Source organism: Lepidochelys olivacea, assembly GCF_965140295.1.
Source record: "Lepidochelys olivacea isolate rLepOli2 genome assembly, chromosome: 23".
NCBI lineage: Eukaryota > Metazoa > Chordata > Testudines > Cheloniidae > Lepidochelys > Lepidochelys olivacea.
The window spans coordinates 4410773-4426538 of record NC_140433.1 but is presented as its reverse complement, the minus strand read 5'-3'; the positions used below and the strand labels follow the sequence as shown (position 1 = coordinate 4426538).

Genomic DNA, 15766 nt, shown 5'->3' with positions numbered 1-15766 from the left:
CCTAGGGAGGTGGTAGAATCTCCTTCCTTAGAAGTTTTTAAGGTCAGGCTTGACAAAGCCCTGGCTGGGATGATTTAATTGGGGATTGGTCCTGCTTTGAGCAGGGGGTTGGACTAGATGACCTCCTGAGGTCCCTTCCAACCCTGATATTCTATGATTCTATGAAAACAGGCAAAGACGCTGTCAAGTCTGATTGGTCTTAAAACCTTACATTGTTATATGCAAAGCATCAGGTTTTAGTTTCTTCAAGCTCTGTCAGAAACTCATTTTAATGTTAACAACACTGGGATAGAGACCTCTGAAAGATGACTGATTTCTAGTCTATTTAATCTTAGAGATCCATTTTCTTCTTTTCTTAAAATGTAAGACTAAAACTCACAAACTTTCAGGATCAAATTTTCAGAAATGCTCAGGGTCACTGGCCACTTCTGAAAATCTGGCCTTTGCTATTTAGCCATTATCTTTAGAAGCTGTACAGAGTATTTAAGATCTACAAAGAGAAGGCACTTTTTCCTTCAAGCCAAGTCAAACATAATACACACAGTGAAGCACTATATTTAACGTCAAAACTTTGTACCTTGGTTCAAGCTCTTTGGCTACATCAATGCCCAAGTAGTGAGGTTTCGGTAGATCAGTGAGATAATGCATGTTGTAGGAATGAAAGATCCTCACAGTTCCATTTGCACAGCCACAAAAAATAAACTCCTCACTAACACAAATGCAATTTGCTAGTGATACCTGAAGGAAAAAGTCCACATGCATAAAGTTACGTTCTCGGTTATAAAAAAATGTATTTCTATAAAACAATTACAGTAACATAAGGAAAGCTTAGGTATCCAAAACAAAATGGAATTATTTTACAGTAATTAGACAAGGTGGCATTTTACCTTCAGATCAATCCATTTTTCCAGCATTCGCTTCTCGTTAAATTGACAGAGAAGTCCAGAATAAGAAACGCAGAAAGTGTTGCCCGACATTTTCCCTTGCCCGCATGCTACACCACAAAAGATGTTATTGTGAAGTTCTCCCAGAAGTCCAGAGCGACCGACCAATGGCACAGTCTCTTTAATCTGCAATTAACACATTAGTTTGCATTATAAATACTAATACATATGTCCTTCCGACACCTCACTGAGGATCTAAAGAAAGCCTCTGACTAACACTAGGAGATAAGTAAGTTCCTCCTTTTTAAAAATGGGAAACAGGATTGTCACACATATTGATTCATGTTTTCTGGAATCCGGCAAGTATGCAATAGCTCTGTCAAAGAACTGAAACATCCTGCAAATGCGTTTTAAACGTTAATTTAGCAATTTCTTGTCCCTTCACCCTTGTGCTCTGTTGTGAATGTGATCTTTGTAGACTACTTCCAGAAAGCTAGGTTCAAAACCCAGTTAGAGCTGCCTGGCCATAGGTCATTCCTGAAGCAGGGCAGGAAGTTATGGTATGATAAAGAGCTTGAGTGTAGGGCATGAAAAGCCTTACTGCTCTTTGGCACCACCCACCTAAAATAATATCCCTGTCTGTTGCAGTGACAGACATGGAACAAACATCTAGTCAGCTGTCTGAATATCCTGAGCACCTTTTTTTAAACTCGTTTACTCCCACTTCCAACTGGTACAGCACACGAGAAAGGTTTACCTTAACTTCTCTTGATGCATCCAAGAACCAGAATTTAACATGGCGGTGGCCAACAGTAACAAAGTAGCTGTCCTCAGAGAAGGATATCGCAATAACTTTACAAGACACTTTGTTTGATGCTACTAGGGTATCTTTCTGTAATGAGACAAAAAATGAGCACCCAATAATTTGTACGACAGATACACAGCACAAGAGACATGGAAGTTATGACTGAATTTCCAATTCCACTACAAGGCCAATTTTGACACAACCCCACTTCATCCTCATCATCATAACTTAGCAATTCATATGAACATTGACATGAAGTACAATTTAGCATACAGTTAATCTGCCAGGAAAGATGGTTTTTCTGACAATTTGGACAAGGTGTTTTTGTGAAACGACAATTCTCCTGAGTGTGAGATGCAGGAACGCTGGAAGCTCACTCGAAATGGGGGGGCCACCACTGCCAGAACCGTGGCCCCACCCCACTCCTTCCCCAAGGCCCCACCACCACTCCTCCCCTCCCCAAAACCCCCATACTCCACCTCTTCCCCCAAGGCCCTGCCCTTCTCTTGCTCCTCTCCACCCCCTCATCCCTCCCATCGCTCACCCTTAAGGCAAGTAAAAAGTGATGGGGCCATTGGACCCCCCCCCCAATTCCGGTGCCCCTGGTGGGGTAGGGAGGAGGAAAAGGTGTTCCAACTTTTTGAAAACATTCTAATGCTTCCGCCACCCGTCTCCTAATAACTCAAAAGCAGCTTGACCTAGAGGCTTCATGTGTATATGGCTGAGCTGGTTCAATCAAGCAGGAGTGCCTTCACTGGACTTCTCTTTTTGGGAGCAAACATACTACAAAAGGTTAATAAAGCCTTTAGGATATGCATGTGATCCTGCAGGCGTTACAATGTATTACTTTCCAAGCTCAGCACGAATGATATGTGATCTACACCGGCTCAAGATGACAGGCCCTAGGTACTTTCATATTACTAGCATGACAGATAATACAGTGGGGAGGCAGAAGGAAAGACGACAGTGAGATCAAATAGGGTTAATCTGGGAGCAGGAGGCAGGATAGACAAGCAAGTGAAGAGGAGAGATCAGATAATGTTCATAGAAGGGACTATTGTGATTATTTAGTCTGATCTTCTGTATTACACAGGCCATGGAATTTCCGAGTTAATTCCTGTTTGAACTAGAGCATCTTTTTTTCTTTTTTTTTTGGGTAAAAGATCCATTCTTGATTTAAAAATTTCCAGTGATGGAGAATCCACTACAATCCTTGGTGAGTTGTCCCAATGGTTAATTACCCTCCCTGTTAAAAAATGTGTGCCTTATTCATCAGGAAAAGGGAGGCAGATAGTCTCGGCAAAGTCCCCTGAAACTTGCCCTTGGTCCAGGAATGCTAGAGTTTGATAATCTTGTAGGCGCATAGCAAAGTTCAGTTGTTTTCCCCAAGTGAGATTGGTTTCTTGGTTTGAATGAGGGAGGGGTTATTTTGATTGCATTCGTTATTATATAGCTAACAGATATATTATATTTTATTGTAAATGCATCAGTAAATTCTTTACTTTTCAGTGAGAAATGACAGAGGCTATTTGTCCCTGACATCTGTGGTTCCTTACCTTCCAGTCCCACAAATTGACAATCATGTCATGCTGATAGCCCACTGACACAATATACTTCATGTTGGGAGAAAAAGCCACACAAGCCACTCCATGTTTATGGCCATGCAGTTCAGATACTTGTGTCTTCTCCTCGACGTCCCACACTCGTACAGCTGGTCTGTGCCCGTTCTGCAAGAGTAATTTGAATATGTGCTGCCATTTGAATCGTACACAAAAAAAATAGGAATTGCCATCCCAGATCAGAACAATGGTCCATCTAGTCTGGTATCCTAGTGCAGACAACTCACAGTTCAGCCATTTTAGTCTGTAGTTTAAATTCCAAATTAGTAATAGCTGATCAACTGGCCAGAATTCAACCAATGTACAGAGGCCAGAAATCTAGCATCAAAACAGAGGGCACTAATTGGGCATTCCTTCTAGTCTTACTACGGCAGGTTTTCCACGCATACAAGCATTTGCATTGGTAGAGAAATCAGAAATTCCATTCCAAGTGTACGCACTATGATACACTTCACTCACCTCACCAGTAACAATAAATTTTCCATCAGGTGAGAAAGACAGAGCACTCAGCATTTTCCTGAAAGAAAGATATAGCTTTTGTTTTCCCTCAGAGAAAGTTCAGACAGCGCTCACCACAATAAACGCTAAGGTAAGGAAAAAAAACGTTCTGATGTTACCCAGCATAGTGTTATTCAAACACACAGTCTACAATAGCTTATCTACTTAGACTGTCAGCTCTTTGGGGCAGACACTGTCTTTTTGTAATGTGTTTGTAAAGCCCCTGGCACAGTGGTGGCCCCATAAGTAGGCATATAGCATCCATGCACAGTATCAGCAGTTACACTTTGTTCGGCTCAGAGTCACATTCCTTTCTCAGCAACCCAAATCCCAAAAAGCAAGTTTGGGATAAAGATACCTAAGCACTATCAAGGTGGTGAGTAAATTAAGCATTGACAATACCTGGAAGTATTAAAGATGTGTCTTTGTTTATTCTTTTTGGGATTTAAAATTACAACCACACACCTGAAAAGAAAGAACAAGACATTTACATTAATAAGTGTTTCACCTGGTTTGTGGAGCGGTGGGGTGTTAGGAGGAAGATGGCATTCTTCAGCATTTGGAAGACTTCCCAGAAAAGGGAACATGTTGCAGAGAAAAGCACATCCTATTTTTTAAAATAAAATAATAACCGTAACTCGTCATCAGTAAGCCCCAAGTTGACAAAGAGGGTCAGTATCATTATCCCCATTTTGCAAATGGTAAACTGAGGCACAAAGTTGTGACACGACTTGCCCAAGGTCACCCAGCAGGCCAGTCACAGAGTCAGGAATAGGACCAAGGTTTCCAGAGTCCAGTCCAGTGTTCTATCGACTTGGCCACACTGTTATATGTTTATGTTATGTTATATTGTTAAAAGGCTTTTGTTCTAACACTAATCTGGAGATTACTACAACAACTAAAAGTGTTACCTAAAATCCCTGTTTCCATTGTTCAGCAATAAGCACTTACCCTTAAAGCACAACTGAATCTGGTTTCAGCCTCTGACAGTGGATACCGATGGTGTTAGTGTCACTTTTGACTAATATTTTAAGTTAAACAGACCATTTAAAGTATAATTTAAAATTTAGGGTTTGTTAAAATAAGCTTTTACAAGGCTAATATTTTGTGTTTGTTTGTTTGTGGGGGTCGGGGGCGGTGTTAAATAATACCAGTGTAAATAGTGGGATTTAAAAAAAAAAAAAAAAGAGACAATCCTGTGGTGTTTATATGTCAAATGCCACAGCATCAAGCCAGAAAATGAATCTGACTGTTAGTTGGCTTTTAACAAGCCAAGAGAAATGCAAAACAGTTAAGAACATGAAGAAAAGTTTTTGATTTTAAGAATTCTTTCAGTTGTAATAATTCAAATCAACAGTCTTTTTGTACTATGTTTGTCCTGCAGCTAGCACAAGGCCGTCCTGGGCCATGACTGGGGTAGCTATGTGCTACAGCAGTACAAATAAATAATAATTTGTAAAATAGGTAAGAATGTTTCTTAAAAATTATTCTGAACATGATTGACTCTTTCCCTCTAATTCAGTGGAACACCATAAAGGAAACAAAATATTTAAAAGTTTGTGTTAAAGAATACAAATTTATTTTGTTCTTTTGAATAATTAATTCCTCAAATATTTTTTAAATTGGCTGTAATATATCTATTATGTAACCTAGCAAGCTAATTTTGGCCTGTGCCGTTATAACTTTCAGTGGGTTAGCTACTGATTAATCAGGTCCCTTGATTTGCTTAATGTTATATGTTCACAGCACACACACAGAAGTTAGATAAAAACCACACACTCTTGCTGAAAGGTTGCAAAGTAATACGACTTTATTTCTTAGAAACCAGAACGATGACACAAGAACCCTCAACTCAAAAACAGAGATAGAGAAAACAGGCTGCTCCCTAAAGCAGCAAGACATCTCACCCCACCTTGCTTTAAGCTTGCGCTTTTCAGAATGACTCAGATTGCATGCTTTGCTACAGATCCACACACCCCCCCCCAGTCTGCAAGCAGGATCAAGAAACCACCCCACATTCTAAGCATGAAAGCTTGCAATTTCAACACAGTCCTCCATACCCCACACCTAACACATTTTATAAACAGCAAGCCAGGCCAGCTGGTAACTATCATACCACGCACTGTCATACTGGGATCAGAGGTCAGGACTCTTGCTTGGTCACTTTCTGGACTCTCAGCATCAGAGACCGAGTCTGACCCTGGAAGTAGGGGTTCTGGAACAATTTTTATAGTGTGGGTGCTGAGAGCCATTGAACCAAACTGTAAACCCTGTATATGATGGAACCCACTTTGAGCCAGAGGGTGCGGCAGCACCCCCAGCACCCTAAATTCCAGCATCTATACCTGGAAGTGGTGGGGTCAATACAGAGGAAAGAAAGAGTATAGCTTAAGCTACTCCATTATCATGAAGCTGACAGGTCTAATCCAGCAGTGATATCAGACTTGTGGATGCCTATGAATGAGGTGAACTTAAAGCACTCGAATACACCTCTTTATCCAGATCTAGAAGATGTTGTAGTTGTCCAAGAGCTTTCCATTTCCAGCCCTTGGCTGCTTGATGAACACTGTGAGATAAGGTTTAGAGAAGCCCCACAAGGGGAAAAAAAAAACTACTAAGGGCTCACAGCCCTATGAGATGCTGAATGTCTTCATCTTCTACTGAGGTCAGTTGGAATTTTGGTGCTCAAGCATGCCTCTAGCTACTCTGAATATGCTTACAGTGGTAGCTGATTATGTCATGGGATAGGATCCAACCTTTACTCGTGCAAGCTGTCCCATTAGCCTCTGCTTATGTAAAGCCTACCTGAGTGACAAAGGGCTGTAAGATGGAGCCCTAAAGTAATAGTGAAATAACATTACTGCATACACACAGTTGGCAAAACAACCAGGGTCCGTGTCCATTTTTTTCTCTGTAAGTTGCAGTGGTTTCTATAATCATGCAGGTAGACACACAACATAAACTTACACTTTTTCACATTTAGTTATATAGTACACTTACCCTGTAGGATATGCTATCTGCCCGGTGTTTGGATCACAAGCTAAACCACTACTGGTTTGGGTAGTTATTCCCAATACTTTCTCAAGCATAACCTGCCCAAAAAAGAGGGAAAAATATTGAAGTCTAGTACAGTCAGAACTATGTAAGAGCTTATTTATAACTCCCAATTATTAGATTCTTGACGCAGTTGTTCCAGCAACCTGGAAGGCAAGGTTTCCCACATCAGGTAAGAGGGAACCAATAAAAATTCAAGCAATCAATCATGTACAATAAACGAGCTTAACACTGAACTTTCTTTAAAAATGGAAACATTGCTTAATAGCCCAAATAATTAGAGACTATATGTTCAGGCTTTAAAACAGTGGCTGGAAATGTTTTTTTCCCTATTCTTCCAAAACCAGAGATCAAAGTAAGTATCTTAGGCTATGTTTATACTAGACTCTGCTGGCATAGTCCCCTAACACAGATGCAGCCTACACTGACAGAAGGACTTCTTTTGCCTGTGCAAGAGCACCACCTTCCCAATGGACACTATACTCTTCAATCAGCGTGGCTGTGTCTACACTGGGGGGTTTGTCGGCATAGTTGTGTTGATCACAGGAGTGGGGGTTTTTTTCTTCACACTCCTGATTGATCCATCTATGTCAATATAAATTAAGTGTAGGTACTTATCAAGCCCCCCCATTACCATAGTATCTGAACACCTCCCTATCTTTAAAGCATTTATCCTCAACACCCTTGTGAGGTAGGTAAGGCAGCATTATATCCCCATTTTATAGCTGGGGAACTGAGGCACAGAGGCCAAGATCCTCAAAAGTGCCTAACTCCTATTGAGAACCTTTGAGGATCTGAGAGACAGAGTCTAAGGCCTGGTCTACACTTACAAATTAGATTGACCTAGCTACATCAATAAGAGCAGCGAAAACATCTCCTGCCCTGATTGTAAAAGTTAGGTCAACTTAACCACTAGCATAGATACAGCTAGCTCAACGGAAGAACTCTTCCATCAAACTAGTCAGTATCTCTCGGAGAAGTGGATTAACTAAATTGACAGAAAAACCCCTTCTGTCGATGCAGGAAGTGTTTACATCACAGTGCTACAGCAGCAGCACCATAGCTGTGCACCGGTAGCATAGAAATGGCCTAAGTAACTTGCCCAAGGTCACACATGAAATCCATGGCACGGCAAGGAGACCATAGGAATACAGCTCCCTGCAAAGGCTTAGATGTCAGTGATACAAACTGTCTGAAGGGGAAACAGAATTGTGAATGCAGGTCTTGGTAGCTTAAATGTTTTATTCAAAGATTCCAATCTGTTACGTTTGAAGGGAGGCTGTCAGAACAAGTTTGTTTAAAGAAAAATTGGCTTTGTAGAAATCAGTTTTCATGATTTTCAAAATATTGTAATCGATTTTTTACAAAAATTAACAGTTCCTGTTGCATTTCTAACCCATATGCTGCAGCACTGCACTGGGACACGAGACCCTAAATGAGATATAAACAAGAAAAACAGACCAATCAGAAACTGTAACTTCACTTAAAAAAGATACGTTTACATCAAGACAACTAACTCACTGAAAAATTCTAGTGGAGACAAGACTCTGTGGTTTTTACTTCAGTCGAGGTCAACCAGAACTGAGGGAATAGCTTTATCTTCACTGTTAAAAGGTATGGGCTTTTTAACCTCGAGGTAACTAACACGTGAGCTATCCCAAGACAAAAGCATAGTGAAGATAAGGTGTTTTATTTGTACCGTGAGGTGAGGCTGACCTCAGCAAGTCTACCTTGCTGTAAAACTGAAATATTTAATCTTCACTGTGCTTTTACCTGAGGATAACACATTACTTACTCCCATGCAAAAGACACACCCGTTTTGGCAGTGAGCACAAGGTTTATAGGGCTGATCTTGTCAAGATAAAAAACTACCCATGCTGTCTCCAGGAGGATTTTACAGCAAGTTAGCTATCTCGCTGACGGGGGAGGTAAGGAGTTGAATACAGCAAAGAGGAATCCCAAGAGTGCAAGAAGCGAACAAACCGCCCCAATGGCATGACAGATTGTATAACCCCTCAAGCTGCTGAAGTGGCCGAGGGGGCGGGTTATTTGTAACTTGTACCATATGTGTGTAACCGAGAGCCCTGCTCCCACTGAGACACAACCCCCACCCTCAACACACACACAGCCACACACCCATTCCCCAAAGAAGTTAGACCCACCCAGCTCCTACAGCCCATGCTAGGGGACACTGGTGGGGCAGGGTCTACATCTAAGGGGGGGGGGGGGCTGAGACAGACACCCACAGGAGGGTCTCAAATCACTGCCCCTTTTCACCTCTATCTCCCCAACCCAATAAACCCCCCCATCACTTCCTTAGTCCAACCCCCCCACGCATCCCCAAAAGTGTCTCACGCCCCCTCCCATCTCCCCAAACCCCGCCTCTCATGTAGCCCCGCCCCCTCCCCAGTTCTCCTCCCCCGCATTTCTCCCCCAGCCCCGCCCCCTCCCCGTCGCCCCGCCCCCTCCCCGTTCCCCCCCAGTCCCGCCTCCTTTGCATCTGCCCACCCCTCCCCGTCACCGTCTCGCTGGGGCCCCGCCCCCCTCAAGCCCCGCCCCTCAGTGCCTCAGCCTCTCTCCCGGTCATCCCGGCCCCTCACCGCCTCCTCCGGCCCCTGGTGTCTCGATCTCCGCCTCAGGCTTAAGAGCGGCGGCGAGTCGGCGCCCCCGCTCCGGGTGTAGAAGCCGCCGCCGCCGCCGGACCCTGCCATGGCTGCGGGGCCCTCGGCGCCCCTTCGCCCCGGCTGGACCCCCTGAAGCGGCCTCTACCCGCAGCAACCGCTCCGAACTGCGCGCGGGCACCCGGCTCCCCGTCCCCATTGGCCGCCGCGCACGCCAAACACCTCCGCTCGCAGCCAACGGCGGCGGCTCTGCCATGAAACCCCGCCTCCGTAACGCCCCAATGGGTGACGTGTATGCTAATCATCCCTCGTTCCGCCCATAGAGGCGGTGCTACCATTAAATCCCGCCTCCCGTGAAAGATACCGTGCGTATAATCTAGTGTGGGGGGCGGGGAGGGAACCAATCATTTTCCAGATCAGCCAATAGTGGCGGAACTACCGTAAAATCCCGCCCCCTGTCTCCTCGTAGGGGCTGTTTCAGGTCTAACCCCCACCAGGGGCCTGAAGGTTAAAGGTTCGAATCCCAGCCCCCACTCAATGCCATGAGTTAATTATTTAAAACCCAATTAATGAATTAGCACCAGTTATAAGCAATTAAACCATGAGTCTGAGAGGAGAAAACTGGAGCCCAATTGTGCGAGCCCTCTCTGTACACAGGCTCCCTTTGAACCCAATGATCTTTCTGTGCCGCCTAGGGCTTGTTGGATCAAGCCTAATATAACTGGAAGGGTCAGAAAATGCTTCACAGCTTGTACATCTTAAGCTTATTGCAATGCACCCGTGATTCCCTGCATCCCTCTATTTGTCTCTCTCTCACACACACACAGAAAAGGCTCTATGCATGCCCCTATTTCCCCCTTCCCCCATGGTAGGGGCTTTGTGTATGCCAAGCAACTTAACAACATAAGAACAGTCATAGTGGATCCATAATGATCCATCTAGCCCAGTATCCTGTCATCCAACAGGGGCCAAAGCCAAGTGTTTCAGAGGGAATGACCAGAACAGGCAATCAGCAAGTGATCCATCCCCTGTCAGTCACTCCCAGCTTCTTTCAGTCAGAAGCTAGGGACACCCAGAAGATGGGGTTGCATCCCTGACCATCTTGGCTAATACCCATTTGATGAACCTGTCCTCCAGGAACTTATGTAGTTTAAAAAAAAAACAAAACCAAAAACCTCATTACAGTTTCGGCCTTCACAACATCTCCTGGCAATGAGTTCCACAGGTTGACTGTGCATTGCGTGAAGAAGTACTTCCTTCTGTTTGTTTTAAACCTGCTGCCTATTAATATCCCCTGGTTCTTGTGTTTGTGAAGGAGTAAATAACACTTCCTAATTCATTTTCTCCACACTAGTCCCCATTTTATCATTTTGCCTCTTAGGCATCTCTTTTCCAAGCTGAAAAGTCACAGTCTTTTTAACCTCCCCTCACATGGAATTTACCTCCCAGACAGAAAGATGACATTCAGGGTGTCGTCAACATGCTAATTTCTATTGGAAAGATGAGCAGAGATGAGGCAGGGTATTACCAATTGTTTGATCAATACACAATTGCAGCGGTCCTCTGTTGCATTGGAATAATATTTATAGTGGGGGTACTGAGTGCCCTTGAACAAAACTGTAACCCCTGTATATGGTGGAAACCACTTCAAACCAAGGGGTGCTGCCATACCCCCAGCACCTCTGGTGGTGCTTGAAGCTGTGGCTGTGCTAACCAGATGGAAACACCATATGTCCCCCCACCCCTGATTTTTCCCATTTGGTTTATTCCAAAACGTATATGGGTCTGGCCATTGATGTCAGGAATGTTCCCTGAAGTTTTGGAGTGGATTGAATAAAGCATTCTAGAGTTTAATGTGTTACAGACAGAGAAATGTTGTCAAGTTGACTGCAAGGACTTCACAAACTTACCCAACCAAGCTGATGTGGGGGGGGGGGAGGGAAAGGCAGGGTAGAATAGGGGGCAAACACAGAGTTCCTCCCATAGAGGGAGAATAGGGGACCTGGAAATGGGGGTAGTGTGACCCCCATCCCTTATTTTAAAGGGCCATCTTTTATTTAATTGATTTTTTTCCCTTAAGGTGACCATCCATCCCTTGTTTTAAGATGTATTGGAATATATTAATTCTGATCAGAAGTACAATTTTAAACATTACAGTGAAGGTAATGAGAATTGCATTGTATCCTTGGGGGCCATAGAAATGTACACTTCAGAGAAAAAAAAATACATGATTTGCAAAGGAAAATAGTGTTTCTTTAAAATAAAGCAGCCCCTTATTTTTCATGTGGTTTTCCCTTACTTCCATTCAACAAAAGTGGTCACTCTAACCAGGGAGAGGGGGAATAGGAGCATACAGAACCTCTGGCTGGGGAGGGAAGCGGGGAATTGGGGGGACACACAGTCCTTGAAAAAGAAGGGGATGGAGGGATTCAAGTCCCTGGTGTGTGTGTAATAACTTCAGCCTACACTAGCTACAAAGTGTGTAGCCCCCATAATAAATATTAATAGTCTAATTTGGTACATTTAAATAAATAACCTGAAAACATCCTTGCTAGACCTGGGAAAATTTCTGCTTCTATAGAACACCTATTCAGGGGAGCACATCTTCCATTTACCTCTGACTGGCTTATCTTCGAGCAGTTAATTCCCCTTCCTCCTTTCATTCTGGGTACCATGGTCTCCTCCTTCCTCCCCCAAATGTAGGGCTCTCCAAGCAGGGGAAATGTCTCTGCTGTTTTTCCCCCAGAGGGATCATCACTTGGGATCATCATCATCAGAGCCCAGGCTAGCTCTGGGGCTGAGTTTTTAACCCTTGGGGGTGGGCTCTTTTTTTTTTTTTAAAGCTTTATGTATTTGTCACGTCTCAGTGCCATCATTAAATGCCTGGTGAGAAGAGAAGCCCAGAAAGCAAATGTAATGATAATCAAATTGGTCTGTAGACCTAATGCTTATGGATAAGCTAGATTTGAGGTATAAAAACTTAACAGTTAGGGAGGTAAAGGCAAGGCAGAGGGAACTCAATAAAGCTGAGTAGCTGGTCTGTGTATTTATCTATTTACAGCTACACCTGTGCTGTTTGCATCAGTGGCACCAGCAGTCAAGGAATCTCCTAGGGCCTAATCATTGGGATAGCTAGGCACCAAGGCTAGCTTCAAGAATTTCACAACAGACCACACTCCCTGGCCTTTCCCTACTGCCCAGGTTCAGCTGCCATCACTTAATTTTTTCATAAAAAGCTGAGCTCTGACAGCAGTAGCTACTTTGCAGCGAAGTGGGAATTTAGGGGACAGAGCACTGGACTGGGACTCATGAGACCCTGGGCAAGTTACTTCAGCCCAGATCCTCCAAGGTATATTTAGGTGCCTAACTCTTATTGCCATCAGTGGGACTTAGGCACCAAAATAACTCTGAGGATCTGGGCCTCCCTCCAATGTGCCTCAGTTTCCCCATCTGTAAAATGAAAATAACGATACTGACCCCTGTAAAGCGCTTTGAGAGCTATGGGTGATAAGAGCTAGATGTTGTTATGATTATAGGTGATAAAGCAGAGGCATGGCAGAGGGAGTGTTGTCTAATGATCAGAGCACATGACTTGAGAGTCAGGAGCCAAGGTTTTCAAAAGTGACTAGTGATTTCGGATAACTCTGTTTTTTAGTGGGGGGAAGGAGGCCAAACCTGAGATTCTTCAAAGGGGCTGTGACAGGGTGGGCTGGCCCTTTCAGGGGAGTTGGGCTCTGACCCACCTGCACTGAATTATCAGCCTAGTGCGTGGTGGATTAAGTGACCAGGCCGTGACAGATTTGGGGGATACAGGTGTGTCAGTATATGAATTCCATTTTGGGTTTGCGGTTGCTACGTTATAGTTCAACCTCTCACCTGAACACAACCTCTAGCTGAGCTTGGAGCATTCGCTGTTGTAGGAGACGCTTGACGGACAAACCACATCCGGGAAGTTGTGACAGAGCAATCAAGTGCCGTGAGCATTGAATGATGGAACAACACGTTTGATGCCAGCATTGACTTCGACTCACTCTCTGCCCAGAAGCCTACTGGAGGGATTGGTGCTGCCCAAGTGCAGGGGCAAAAAAGAGGCCATGTTTAAGAAGATGAACGCTGTCTAAGCCAAGGGGATATCTACACTGCATGGAGCTGTGATTGCAGTACATGTAGACATACCTTTAATCTAGCTAGCTACCAGAAACAGAAGACCCTGCTGGAGTAGGGTGACCAAGTGTCTGGTTTTGACCAGAACACCCGGTTGAAAAGGGACCCTGGCGGCTCTGGTCAGCCCTGCCGACCAGGCTGTTAAAAGTCCGGTCGGCAGTGCAACAGAGCTAAGGCAGGCTAGTCCTTACCTGTCCTGGCTCTGCACTGTGCCCCGGAAGCGGCCAGCAGGTCCAGCTCCTAGGCGGGAGGGCCACAGGGCTCTGCGTGCTGCCCCCACCCCAAGCACTAGCTCTGCACTCCCATTGGCCAGGAATCATGGCCAATGGGACCTGCGGGGGCAATGCCTGTGGGCAAGAGTAGTGCTGCGTGCAGAGCCACCTGCCACACTTCTGCCTAGGTGCCTGACCTGCTGGCCGCTTCCAGGGCGCAGCGTGGAGACAGGACAGGCAGGAAGCCTACCATAGCCCCCCCGCTGCGCAGGAGCCACTGGAGGTAAGCCTGCACCTCAACCCCCTGTCCCAGCCCAGAGCCCCCTCCCACACCCATAACCCCTCTGCCCCACCCCCCAGTCTGGAGCCCCCTCCTGCACCCCAAACCCCTCATCCCTGGCTCCACCCCAGAGCCTGCACCCCTAGCCAGAGCCCTCATCCCTTCCCACACCCCATCTCCTTGCCCCAGCCCAGAGCCCCCTCCTGCACCCTGAACCCCTCATTCCTGGCCCCACCCCAGAGCCTGCACCCCTAGATAGAGCCCTCACCCCCACCTGCACCCCAGTCCAGTGAAAGTGAGTGAGGGTGGGAGAGAGCAAGCCACCAAGGGAGGGGGAATGTACTGAGTGGGCAGCAGGGCCTCAGGGAAGGGGCAGGGCTAGGGTGTTCGGTTTTGTGCAATTAGAAAGTTGGCAACCCTATGCTGGAGGGACTCTGACTAAACTTGGGCCTCACAGGGATGGGGAAGACATGGAGAGGCTGGCATTGTTTTCCATAGATCTCTAACTGGGAAACCAGAGCTCCCACCGTCAGGAGGACTCTGGGGTGAACAGGTGGAATCTATGAAGGGAGTTGGAGTCACATTGCAGGCTCAGGATAAGAGTCGAGGTGAGAATTTTGTGCTTTCAGCCAACCTGGTTGGCAACAGTGCACTGTGGCTTTTCCTATAGAATCAGAGGTAACTGGACTGCAGTGGTCTGCACTGCCTGGAAATCTTGGCCAGAGACCAATGCAGAAATGCTGTATAAGGACCTGTTCCAGGCTCTTGAGGACATGATACAATTAATGGCCACAGCCCATCTTTCGAGATGTCACTGTGCCTTCACACATGGTGCATTACTGTATATAGCACGTGCTGAATTAAATGCTAGTTGTGAGGAGTGTTAAATTCTATATAAAACCATGACAGTTCGGCATAGACGTTAAACAGAACTGCGGCAAAACACATCAATTTTTATGGAACTTACTGCCGCAATAATGCAAGTTTCTTTTAAGAATAATATAATCATTTGCAACAACAATGCAAGCTGTGGCAAATTATGAGCATGGAACTAGGCAATATAAACTAGGCCTCATCAATCCAAATGAATCAGACAATCATGATTTTGGAAAATGGAGAATTTGGGATCACTTGTTTTTATAACCTTCCCAGTGATAGAGCACATTATAATGGGATGGTGATTTTATTTTACTGGAGCACCTATTCTGTACCTCAGACCAACAGTTCCTGCCCTAATAGGTCATTGTTTTCTAAATGGATATTGGTGGCAGAGTTTTTCTGAATGTTCATTTGTGAAAGAATCAAGGAGAAATATTAGAATAACAGGCTGTCTCCAAGTTATAAATGACTTGTATTAAAAGTAGCTATCTTCCATTGTGACCATTGGGATTATTTAAAATCAAGGTCTTATCTGTGAATAGGGAGCTTCTTATGTGAAGATGCTAATCACTATATTTTGAAAAAAGAAAAGGAGTCCTTGTGGCACCTTAGAGACTAACAAATTTATTTGAGCATAAGCTTTCGTGAGCTACAGCTCACTTCATCGGATGCATTCAGTGGAAAATTCAGTGGGGAGATTTATTTGAGTATAAGTATGCATCCAATGAAGTGAGTTGTAGCTCACGAAAG

The 15766-nt window shown here is 44.8% G+C and overlaps 1 protein-coding gene across 1 annotated transcript in view; it reads right to left on the bottom strand.

Annotated features, from left to right (window-relative positions):
• WDR62 (WD repeat domain 62) overlaps window positions 1-9672 on the bottom strand; it is a 39452-nt gene extending 29780 nt beyond the window's left edge. The window contains exons 1-8 of the mRNA XM_084612107.1: window positions 9461-9672; window positions 6807-6898; window positions 4209-4271; window positions 3768-3825; window positions 3246-3416; window positions 1642-1776; window positions 888-1070; window positions 578-738 (exon numbers count right to left, since the gene is read on the bottom strand). Coding sequence (XP_084468233.1) covers window positions 578-738; window positions 888-1070; window positions 1642-1776; window positions 3246-3416; window positions 3768-3825; window positions 4209-4271; window positions 6807-6898; window positions 9461-9571 — 974 coding nt within the window. The 5' untranslated portion in view covers window positions 9572-9672. The remainder of the gene's footprint in view (window positions 1-577; window positions 739-887; window positions 1071-1641; window positions 1777-3245; window positions 3417-3767; window positions 3826-4208; window positions 4272-6806; window positions 6899-9460) is intronic.
• Between the last annotated feature and the right edge of the window lie 6094 nt (window positions 9673-15766).